At 41.1% G+C, this 12,794-nt stretch overlaps 1 protein-coding gene across 1 annotated transcript in view; it reads left to right on the top strand.

Annotated features, from left to right (window-relative positions):
* Positions 1 to 12,794, top strand: part of EFCAB5 (EF-hand calcium binding domain 5) — a gene marked incomplete at its 5' end in the record, with an annotated part of 141,249 nt that overhangs the window by 71,226 nt on the left and 57,229 nt on the right. Inside the window, 1 exon segment of the mRNA XM_012809720.1 lies at positions 8,365 to 8,520. Coding sequence (XP_012665174.1) covers positions 8,365 to 8,520 — 156 coding nt within the window.

The following is a 12,794-nucleotide window of genomic DNA, read 5'->3' as shown; positions in this document are numbered from 1 at the left end:
CAGAGGCAGAGGCAGGAGCCTCTTGAGCCCACAAGTGGGAGGTTGCTGTGAGCTGTGATGTCACAGCACTCTACCCAGGTGGATAACTTGAGGCTTTTTCTCAAAAAAAAAAAAAAAAAAAAAAAAAGCATTTTTAGTTCAAAATAATTCTTATAGAAAAGTGGCATATTTGGGGGTGGAATATTCTGAACTCCTTGGGCTGTATTCCGTGGAATATGAACTCTAAATATAGTTTACTATATGTGGTTATCAAAAAAAATGGTGATGTAATGATACTGCAGATACAGCTAACATTTATAGTTTCTTTTTTGGCAAAGGATGCCAATACTTACAGAGATAGTTTGTTATCTAAAGCAGGAAACAACACAGCACACTCCAAACAGAGGTTCACCGGAGTTCCCTACAAGGATTATACTGTTGGCAGGTATAGGGCGTCAAAATCATCCTGGCTTATCTGGGACTCAGGCATTTTCTAGAACATGGGACTTTCAGTGTTGAGACCAGGCACAGTGAGGCATTTGGTTACTCTCAAAGAGGAATTTAGTTTGTTTACTTACATCCTTTCCTGACTTTATTGTCCATCTGATTGTTGTAGAGACTCTAGCTACACATCTACCTACTTACCTGCAACAAGTGAAAAGAACTCCTGTTTATGGTAAGACTGTAGAAAGTGAAAGTCAGTGTCTCAGAAGCATGTTTCAGTAGGTCTGGGCTGCAAGCAGTCTGAGGCTAACTCCTGAATCATATAATCGGTGTAACAATACTTATATGCAAAAACTGCAAATACTATATAGTGAAGTTCACATATTTACTTATTTAGAAAAGGAGATTTTTTTGGAGGCAAGGTCTTGTTCTGTCACCAAGCCTGGAGTGCAGCAGCATGATAACAGCTCACTGCAAGCTCCGACTCCTGACTGAGCCTCCCAGTGTAGCTGGGACTGCAAGCAGCTGCCACTACACCTGGCTAATTTTTCTATTTTTTGTAGGAACAGAGTCTGACTACAATGTCCCAGGTCTCAAACACCTGACCTCAAGCAATTCATTCACCTTGACCTCCCAAAGTGCTAGAATTACAAGCATGAGCCACCATGCCTGACCCTAGATATTAACTTTTGATTCTGTCACACTGAAGAACTGTTATATCCCTTGCCTAGGAGTAAATAATCCTGCCTCTGCCTGGATTCTCTTTTTTGGGATTCACTGTGTTTCTACTCAGTGGTAGTCCACTCTGAGATGATCATTTCCTTACGGGATTGTTTTATACAATCTGTGAGGCCTTCAAACTAATGAGGCTCCAAGTTTAAATTTTAAAGAGAAGGGTTTCATCAATTATATCCAGAGATTATGTCTTCTCACTTAATATATTCTACTAAATCAGGATCTGCATTTTTCCTACAAGGACATTTGTCTAAATAGCTTTATATTCTGTCTCTATCTATCTACCTACCTATCTATATCTTAAATATTTTTTGTTTTGTTTCACTTATTTTATTTTATGTTATTTATTTTTTTGAGAAAGAGTCTCACTATGTCACCCTCAGTAGAGTGCTGTGTTGTCACAGCTCACAGCAACCTCAAACTCTTGGGCTTAAGCAATTCTCTCGCCTTAGCCTTCCAAGAAGCTGGGATTACAGGTGCCCATCACAATCCCCGGCTATTTTTCTGTTGCAGTTGTCACTGCTGCTCAGCTGGCCCAGGCTGGGTTCAAACCTGCCAGCCTCGGTGTATGTGGCTGGTGCTGTAACCACTGTGCTACAGGCACTGAGCCACACTCATTTTATTTTTCGTGTACTGGAGCTGTGGCACGGAAAGAGAAAAAAGAAGAGTAATAGCTTTGGGGAGGCAGAGCAACAATATGTCAGGAGAATGTATGAGAACACCTTGGGGAGAAATGAGAGAATTCTAAGCCAGGGGAATGAGAGGAGATAAGCCAACTATCCTCCAATTTGATGTGACTCTTCCCATGTGGTCAAGGAACTGCTTTATTGGAAGTTCCTTATTGCCTATATTAGTTTTCTAGTGTTGCCATATTGCAGTATCACAGACAGGGAGGTTTAAACAACAGAAATTTAATTTTTTACAGTTCTGGAGGCTAGAAATCTGAAACAAGAGGTTGGCATGGTTGGTTCCTTCTGAGGGCCTCTCTCTTTGGCTTGTAGATGGCCATTTTTTCCCCTGAGTTTTCAGAGTCTTCTCTCTGTACACATCTGTGTCAAAATGTCCTCTCCTCATAAGGGCACTAGTAAGATTACAGCCCACCCTAGAGACCTCCTTTTATTTTAACTACCTTTTAAAGACCCTATTCCCAAATACAGTCACATTCTAAGGTACTGGAGGTTTGGTCATCAACATATGAATTTTGTGGGGATATAACACATTACATTACCTAACATTCACCAGCAGGGACAAAATTCTGTGGGTTATTGTGCCATTTTTTTTTTTTCATTCAGTGTTTGTGTTCACTGAGCACCTTGTATGTGTCAGGGCTTATGCTGGGCCTGGGGGAACAGCAGTGAGCAAAGCCACAGAAGGGAGAGAAGGAAAGATATCCAGGAGCCTCACAATCCAATGAAAAGAATAAGAGGGGTGAGGACCACAGTGCCAAGGTGTTGTGCTGTGTGGCCGGCAGGGAGGCCCCCCGGGGCAGTTGAAGGAAGAGTGAAGTTTCTTTTTTTTTTTTTAAACCTTAGTCAAATTAATAGGAGGGTACAATATTTAGGTTACATTGTTCTCCCTTCCAGGGTAAAGTTCCATTTGTAAAAGAGTGCCTCACCGCAGTTTCTTTTTATCTTTCTTTCTTTTTTGAGGCAGAGTCTCACTTTGTTGCCCTCTGTAAAGTGCTATGGCGTCACAGCTCGCGCAACCTTAAACTCTTGGGCTTAAGCGACCCTCTTGCCTCAGCCTCCCAAGTAGCTGGGACTACAGATGCTTGCCACAATGCCCAGCTATTTTCTTTTTAGAGACAAGGTTTTGCTCTGGCTCAAGCTGGTCTCAAACTCATGAACTCAGGCAATCCACCTGCCTAGGCCTCCAGAGTGCTAGGATTACAAGCATGAGCCACTGCACCCAGCCAAGAGCCAAGTTTCTAAAAGAAAGGGGGAGAACCCCAGAGAGCCAGACCACAAGGCCAAACCCTGAGGCAGGAGCCATTTTTAAAAATCTGAATATTAAATGAGGCCTTTGTTCAACTTGTTTGTTAAGCAAAGTTTTAAAAAATCAGAAAAGGTAGCTGATCCTTTGTTAAGTACATACACTCAACTAATGATAGGGGTTGCATATGGATAAACTAAGTTGAAAATATCATAAATTGAACATACATTTAATACACTTAGCCTACCAAACATTATAGTTTAGCCTCATACAGGCTGCAGCTGGGCAAAATTGTCTAACGCTATACTGAAAATGAAAAACAGAATGGTTGTATGGGTATTGAAGGTACAGTTTTGGGGGCTGGGCATGATGGCTCACACCTATAATCCTAGCACTCTGGGAGGCCAAGGCAGATGGATTGCTTGTGTTGGGGGGTTCAAGACTAGCCTGAGCAAGAGTGAGACCCCTACTAAAAAGAAAACTAGAAAAAATGAGGCAAAAGGATAGCTCAAGCCCAAGAGTTTGAGGTTGCTGTGAGCTATGACACCCCGGTACTCTACCCAGGGCAACAAAGTGAGACTATCAAAAAAAAAAAAAAGGAAGAAAGGAAGGAAGGGAGGGAGGGAGGGAGGAGAGTTTCTACTGAACATATATATTGCTTTTGTGTCATCATAAAGGCAACAATTCATTAAGTTGAACGACCATAGGTTGGGGACTGTCCGCATATAATTAGCACTGATTTTTTCTTAAAAATTTTCTTCCTGAAACTGGAAAGCTAATTTTCTTCCCAAAGGCTATATGAACACACCATTTCTTCAATAAAAGACACTGTAGCAAATATTTGTTTACTTCAACATTCTGTACTCTTGTTTGCAGACTTCTTATAAACTATCAGGGCTTACAAATACAATTGGGAAGTTAATAGCTAAGAGAGTTTCCAAACATAGTTTTCTTCCTATTGCTCTTATATCACCTGCTTCGTCAACTCTCTAGTGTGTCTGCAATTACAAATAAATATGAACCCCAATGGTCCAGAGCCATCGAACCTAACAGTAGGTACCACTCTATTAAAGGTGACAATTTCCACATTGTCAGCATTAAGTTAGAAAGATAAAGCCCAGAATTCATTACAGTTGGACCTAGAGTATAGAGATAATGTGATTAACTATAGTTAGAATGTTTAATAACTCACAGAGCTATTAAACTAAAGAGGAGTAGTAATTATATTCTTAAATTAATCCAAGCAATCAATTTGATTCATTCCTTGGAAGGGTATGAAAGCACAAAGCCTCCCATGTATTCTCACTCTTTTCTGCTTTTATGAGAGACACTGGCAAACTTCAATAATTGTTCTCTTTGGCATTTGATTTGTAGTTAATATTGGCAACTATTAGACTTTATGCCACCCAGCCTACAATCAGAATATGCTAATTTAGAAAACCCATAGACTAGAAATCCAGAATGTTGATGTGTCTCTCAGAGAGAGGTTTTAAGTAATTCTTTTTTTTGAGACAGAGTCTCACTTTGTTACCCTTGGTAGAGTGCTATGGCATCATAGTTCACAGCAACCTCAAATTCCTGGGCTCCAGTGACCCTTTTGCCTCAGCCTCCCAAGTAACTGGGACTATAGGTGCCCACTATAACACACAGCTATTTTTAGAGATGGGGAGGGTCTCACACCTCAGGCTGGTCTTGAACTCCTGAGCTCAAATAATCCACCTGCCTCAGCCTCCCAGAGTGCTAGGATTATAGGTATGAGCCACTGTACCTGGCCTTTAACTAATTCTTGATTCAATAGCATTTCCATAGCCAGAAAACTTGTGGTTTTGAATTCTCAGCATAATATAAAACAGGATGATTCTCATAAACCAGAGATTTCTTCTTTTAGCTTTGGCGATTGAGTCATAATATTGCTGAAATGTCACTTATTCAATAATTCTATCACATGAGTAATTTAGAATAATACTACTCAAGTGAAAAATCAGTAAGGACCAAACAACAGGATCTTAAGATACTGGACTAATTAAGACCAGTTACTCCAGGTAATCTAGTTCAGTTATTCTCAAACTTAAATGAGCATCAGAATCATCTGAGGGGCTTGTTAAACCACAAATTGCTGGCCATGCAGATTTTCTGATTCACTAAATCTGGGATGGGGCTCAATTTGCCTTTCTGTCAAGTTCTCAGGTGATGCTGATACTGTTGGTCTAGCGATCACACTCTGTGAATCATTGATCTCACTGGATTTTCCCTTGAAAGTTGTATGTCAGCTAGAGGACTGTTTTATTCAATGAAGAAAACTTTCTTGGCCAGTTGCTTATCTGCCTCTAGAGTAGACAAGAGCAATGGCTATAGAGAACTTATTACCTGAAATACCCAAACTATGTATGTTTGATAGGGTCGTATAGAAGACCCTCACGATGACCCAGAGAGATTCCACCTACTATGATACCTATTTCACAAATGAAGGAATATAGAGACTGGAATTTGAATTTAGACAGGCTTCAAAAAGAACTGTGCTCATTTATTTTTCAAGAATAATTGGCTCAGCACCCATAGCACAGTGGTTACAGCACTGGCCACATATACCAAGGTAGGTGAGTTCAAGCCTGGCCCGGGCCAGCTAAGACGACAATGACAACTACAACAAAAAAATGCCGGGCATCTGTGGTCCCAGCTACTTGGGACAGGGAAATCACCTCAGCCCAAGAGTTTGAGGTTGCTGTGATGCCATGGCACTCTACTGAGGGCAACATAGTGAGACTCTTGTCTCACAAAAAAAAAAAAAGAAGAATGACAACTAAGGGAACCGATTATTTAGAAAAGTGTTTTTTGCTCTGCTGTAAATTTTCCTCTTGATCTTTAAGCCCGTTGAATAGTGGTTTATGACTCATTAGTACGGATTCAAGCTGAACATGTCTTTTAAGAACATATTCAAAGTTTGCCTAGATGGCAATGAGGAAATGAAGTATCACCTTGAGAAAGTATGCATCAGGGAAATATGCCAGAAACAATGTTGCATTTTAAACAAATTACGATTCTTTAGTGGCAAATTACTGGAACATGTTGATTATAAGAACCAGAAACCAACCTGAACTAATATAGCTGAAAATGAAATATGCATAATCCAAGGACTTTAGGAAGGGACTAGAATAGGGACCTTGAAAGCTTCCAGACTTTGTCTCCGTGGACAGACTTCCTCTGCAGCCTTGGTTTACATGGAGCAATCTGGCTGTCTGACAACTCTCAATTTTACATTCAAAGGGTGGCAGAATATACTAACTTAAAATATGCTATTTCGGCATAAGGATTATTTTGAGCTAAAGGATCTAGAAAAACCACAGATACAAGAAGAGCACTTTATTCTCTCCTTTCCTTCCTGAAAATAAGGGATTAAAATCTCTAAGAAAGATGCCCTCTCTCTACCAAGAGAAAGGAAACATTCTGTAGCTGGAAATCTTAGACAAGAGAATTCTGTACAAACAGACCTCGTTAAAATAATTCTTATCTTTTATCTTCCCTTTACCCTCCCTACATAATTTAGTTACTTTTCCACAATTATCTCTCTTTGTTCAAACTAACCATGTCAATTTTGCCACTTCTTTGGGTCTTAATTTCCTTATGAGGGTTCCCATGTCACATGAAACTTACATTAAATTTGTTTGGTTTTCTCGGGTTAATTCATTTTGCATAATTTAATTCTCAGGCCCAGCTAAAGACTCTAAGATGGCAGAGGGGAAGTTTTGCCTCCTCTACACATCACAAGTCCAGATCCACTCAAAGATCACTGGCCACGCCTCAGTTCTAATCCCCAATTCCTATAGAGAGAATCTGATGACCTTAGTCAGGTTAAGTGTTCTCCCCTGATCCAGTCATTGATGGCGAGGGAAGTGGGATCATGCAATATAAATTTGGCTACCTCTGTGCTGTGAGGAGGGGAGGAAATTACTGACTGTGAGCTGGGCTAATACATCCACTCAAAAACTTGTGCAGTGCTCAATCATTTCTCTCTGTCACTGGATACTTTCTATCTCTTATAATGAGGTATAGATCAAGAAAGTGATTTGTAGCCGGGCACAGTAGCAGGCACCTGTAGTTCCAGCTACTTGGGAGGCTGAGGCAAGAGGATCATTTGAGCCCAGGTGTTCAAGACCAGCCTGACAGTATAGTGAGACCTTGTCCCATTAAAAAAAAATTAATTAGTTAAAAGAAGAATGTAATTTGTTCTCAGCCTATCAAAAATCCAGACATCAATACACATTGATGGTGAGACTGAGGGGAAATAGCCATTCATACATTAGTGGTGGGAGTGCAAAAACTTATGAGCAGCATGTCAACCCCACAAAAAACATAGAAACAATTGCCTTCTAAGCTAGCATTCTCACTTCTGGAAATCTATTCAACAGGAATTAAGATAAATGGCCTAATATTATACATGTTTTTAGCCCCTACACTTTCCAAAACAACAATAACAACAATAACAACAACAAAAAAAACCCCACTGGTAAAATATGCCTTATTGCAATACCAAAAGTCAAAAAGCTGTGAGTTATAGTGGCTCATGCTTGTAATCCTAGCACTCTGGGAGGCTGAGGCAGATGGATTGCTTGAAGTCAGGATTTCAATACCAGCCTGAGCAACAGTGAGACTGTCTCTACTACAAATAGAAAAAACTATCTGGGCATTTGGTAGGCATCTGTGGTCCCAGCTACTTGGGAGGCTGAGGCCAGCCAGAGGATTGTTGAGCCCAGGAGTTTGAGGTTGCTGGGAAGTATGACACCATGTCACTCTACCGAGGATACAGAGTGAGACTATAAACAAACAAAAGACAAAAAGCTACCCAGGATCCCCATCTCTTACATGCCAATAATTAAATGTAAACCCGTCTTGGAACACACATGTTCTTATATTCCATATGCCAGTAGAAAAACTATATTTGATGTTTAAAACTTTCAATTTACAAGCACCATTTTATCAGCAGTGCTGCTATTTCATTCTGTGACCAAAGTCTGCCCTCCACATAATATAATGCTGATGTGATCTAGACGGAAATTTTTCCAAAGATATCTATTCCCATTGGTTACCTCTCTGCATCACAGCCTATAGAGCAGCACCAACATGAAACCACTTCATCTGAGTGATAAGCAAATGACATGGAAACATTTTGCAGCCAGTATTTCTGAATCCTTGGGAAAATCCAAGCCAGTCAAGAGCAAGGCTCTAAGTCAATCATTTACCCTCTCTCTCTCTCTCTCTCTTTTTTTTTTCCTGCAGTACATCATTTCGCATATTGCAGACTTTAAAAATGAAATGTTCGAGAAACTCCTTAAGCACCTTTGCCTCTATGCAGATGAATTCCGGGAGTTCATAAAATCCGACATGCAGAGGCGGATGTTTGCTGAACTCTTCCTACATTGTGACCATGGGAAGGTGGGTTCGGACCCTTAACCAGTTACTTCTCAAACTGTTTGTGATGAAAGACTAGTTTTAGGCTGTTATTGATGGTGATGTTTTAAATTTTCAATCTGTTGTGGACTGAATGAAAATGAAAATGGATTACTAGGAGGAAAAAAGAACATGCAAAATACAGTTCAGTTTTTAAATTCTCAGATTCAAAGTAATCAATTACTTCCTCAAATGGCTATAAAATTGTCTAGATGCTATCCTCAATGGTTGTACCTTTCTCATGAGAGTCTGGCACCTGTTTGCAGACCACACTGCAAGGCATTGCTGCGGCATTTGTAAACTGTCCTGGCCCCATAGGAGTTTCTTTTAGTATGCTAATACATTATTAAGATGGGTATAATAGGGTATAATAAGCATGAGGTGATTGCAAAACCAAAAGACAAAAAGCTGGCAGGCGCAGTGGCTCATGCCTGTAATCCTAGCACTCTGGGAGGCTGAGGCAGGTGGATTGCTTGAACTCAGGATTTTGAGACCAGCCTGAGCAAGAGTGAGATGATTTTTTTTGTGGCCATTTAGGTTCTAGCTAGTTTGGGACAGTTTTTCCATCTCTTGTGTTATCAGAGACCAGGTTCAGTCTTTAACGACGCTTTATTGGGCAAGGGCCTGCCTTTTCCCTATCTCAAAAATGCTGCCATAATGACCTAAATACTGTAGGTTGGTTACAAATTTGGATCTAAGCTTCCTAGCTGTGAATGTGAAAGGGAAAACGTGACAAAACATACTTTCCACAAACTTTATAAGATAATTACAGACTGGTGCTAAGTATACAGATTTGAGGTTCAAATTATAGTTAGCAGTTTCTCCTGGAGGAACTCATTGAAGGGACCCTATGTGATGAAATGAACATCCTTTCTGATGAGCCTGGAATAAGTGAAACAATGACCTTTTTAGGGCAGTTTCCTATAACCACCTTAACTGTAGGCAAATGATGGCACACTGGACAGCAATTCAGCAAAGGCAATTCTTAAAGAAACCAATATATTGGGGCGGCGCCTGTGGCTCAAAGGAGTAGGGCGCCAGCCCCATATGCTGAAGGTGGCAGGTTCAAATCCAGCCCCGGCCAAAAACTACAACAACAACAACAACAACAACAACAATACATTGCAGTCTAGGTTCCTGCTGATTTGGCTAATGTCAGGAATAGATTTTATAAAATCTGAAATATCTATGTGTCTTTCAGGCAATCCTTCTTTTAATAGAGATTATAATGACTACTGGGTGACATGGGCATCCAAATCTTACTCCCCGGTAAATGCCTGAAGGGCACTGGTCTCTGTTGGCCAATTTAATACCAACTCATATGCCATATCAAACATAGTGGGATAATACAGTAGAACTTCTATAAGTTGACCACACAAGGGACCATAACAAACTGGTCAACTTGACGGAAGTGATCAAGATAAGGAAGTAGGCCTACTGTACTGATAGGTACATGAGATGTGTGTCCAGGCTATGAAAATTAGGAGGTGGTCAATGTCCGGAGTCGGTCAACTTTAAAGGTTCAACTGTATTTAGGGGAATTAGAGGGATTTAGAAGTTTGTTTGTGCTCTTTAGTTTTCTTGCCATCATTCAAACAGTAGTTATGTGCTGATCTTAGAAGTGTAAAGGCAGAAAAATATTCTCCTGGCTCAGCGCCTGTGGCTCAAGCAGCTAAGGCACCAGCCACATACACCTAAGGTGGTGGGTTCAAATCCAGCCCTGCCTGCCAAACAACAATGACAGCTGCAACCAAAAAAAAATAAAAATAGCTAGGTGTTGTGGCAGGCGCCTGTGGTCCCAGCTACTTGGGAGGCAGAAGCAGGAGACTCGCTTGAGCCCAGGAGTTGGAGGTTACTGTGAGCTGTGATGCCATGGTACTCTACCCAGGGGGATAGCTTGAGGCTCTGTCTCAAAAAAAAAAAAGTATTCACCTACATCTGGGAGGCACCTGTGGCTCAGTGCATAGGGCACTGGCCCCGTATCCTGAGGGTGGTGGGTTCAAACCTGGTCCCAGCCAAACTGCAACAAAAAATAGCCAGGCGTTGTGGCAGGTGCCTGTAGACACAGCTACTCAGGAAGCTGAGGCAAGAGAATCGCCTAAGCCCAGGAGTTGGAGGTTGCTGTGAGCTGTGACGTTACAGCACTCTACTAAGGGCGATAAAGTGAGACTCCGTCTCAAAAAAAAAAATCCACCTCCATCCTGGGTCTGAGAATTAAACTGACATAAGATAGAATAATAGGAGAAAAGCATACAAATTTATTTGTAAGTTTTACATGGCACAGGAGCCCTCAAAGGGAAATGAAGACTCAAAGAAGCAGTTAGTATCAGTTACTTCTATATCAGATTAGGCAAAGAATAGTAAACTGTGAAAATGTGGCTAAATTATGTGTGGAGACTTAGAAGAGTGATTCTAACAAGCCTTATGCGGTATTCTCTTGGTCTCAATTTCTCATCCTCAAAGATAAGAGTGTTGCCTTTCCTTTTAGTCCAGACAGAGTATCTTTCTTTCACATGGGAATTTCATCTTCTGCTTTGAAGAAACAGCATGAAGGTCAAAGTGATCTTGAATCTATTGTCTAGGCTCTCAGAATTCTTGTCTCAGCTACTGATTAGAAATATCTCTCAGAAACCCAATGAACTTCTTTATTCTAGAGACTCTATTTACCTTCCCTCTGAAGGTATTATTAAAATATGCTATTCTAGCCTATGATTATTAAATTTAAAGACACTTGAAACTGCTGGGCTCTTGAGGAAGAATGGCAAGTCATAGAGTAAAGAAGAATGTAAAATATGACATCAAAGCAGTTTTTCTATCACTAGGAAATTGTGACCAGCTGATAGGAGAAGGAGGTTGAAGTGGGTGTGACTAAAGCTTAAAAGTTGTCTGGGTCCCTAAGTCAGGGTTGGTGCCTGATCCCCCATCCTTGAGCCCCAGTCAGGGTTGGAGGTTGAGGGCAACATAATAGACATTCTTGGAAATTCTAGTTAGATTGGGATGAAATTTAACAACAGCAAACCCTTGTGCTTCATGTCCTGGATGTAGCTCAGAGACTGCAAGCTTCACAGGTAAGTCCTGAATCCAATATGACTCTAAAGAGGAAGGATAGCAGCCACAGAAGGTGGGGGCAGGGAGGGGGGGTCACAATTTTTTTTAATCTATTCACAAGTCAATGAACATTGAGTTGTTTCCAATTTGGAGTTATTATGAATGAAGTTGCTAAGAACATTCATGTATAAGTCTTTTTTTTTTTAAGAGACAGAGTCTCACTCCATCGACCTTGGTAGGTGCCTTGGCATCACAGCTCACAGCAACCTCCAACTCCTGGGCTTAGGCAATTCTCTTGCCTCAGCCTCCTGAGTAGCTGGGACTACAGGTGCCCAACACAACACCCAGCTATTTTTTGTTGCAGTTAGGCTGGGGCAGGTTCAAACCCGACACCCTCGGTGTATGGGACCGACGCCCTACCCACTGAGCCACAGGTGCCGCCCTATGTGTAAGTCTTTTAGTGTACATATGTTTTAATTTATCTCATAGATTATATGAAAGCTTGACTAAAAAATGGCCTAACATTCACTGAGATTGAGATTCCAGCATTTTCTCAGGATACTGTACAGGAAGAAATCTAAAGGCTTTCAAGATTGCCAGATTTTTTTTTTTTTTTTTTTTTTTTGGAGACAGAGTTTCACTATGATGTCGTCCTCCGTAGAGTGCCGTGGTGTCACAGCTCACAGAAACCTCAAACTGCTGGGCTTATTCTCTTGCCTCAGCCTCCCTAGTAACTGGAACTATAGCTATTTTTTTGTTGCAGTTGTCATTGTTGTTTCAGCTGGCCCAGGCTAGGTTCAAACCTTCCAGCCTCAGTGTATGTGGCTGGCGCCCTATCCACTGAGCTATGGGCACTGCCCTGCCAGATTTTTTTTAAGATTGCTGAAATTCATTTCTTTTATGTAGCCTGTACGTATGCACCTCCACCATATTGCCCAAGACAGCTCAAATGACACTCCCTTGAAAAATACTCAAGAAATTAAGGAAGGCTGGGTGTGGTGGCTCACACTTGTAATCCTAGCACTCTGGGAGGCCAAGGCAGGTGGATTGCTTGAGTTCAGGAGTTCAAAACTAGCCTGAGCAAGAGCTAGATAGACCCCAGCTCTCCTAAAGATGGAATACCTAGCCAGGCATTGTGGTGCATGCATGTAGTCCTAGTTATTTGGGATGCTGAGGCAAGAGGATTGTTCAAGCCCAAGAGTTTGAGATTG

The sequence above is a fragment of the Otolemur garnettii genome, unplaced genomic scaffold (genome assembly GCF_000181295.1).
Source record: "Otolemur garnettii isolate 467f Iridium unplaced genomic scaffold, OtoGar3 scaffold00112, whole genome shotgun sequence".
NCBI lineage: Eukaryota > Metazoa > Chordata > Mammalia > Primates > Galagidae > Otolemur > Otolemur garnettii.
The sequence above is the reverse complement of the archived record's forward strand: the minus strand, read 5'-3'. Positions and strand labels throughout refer to the sequence as shown.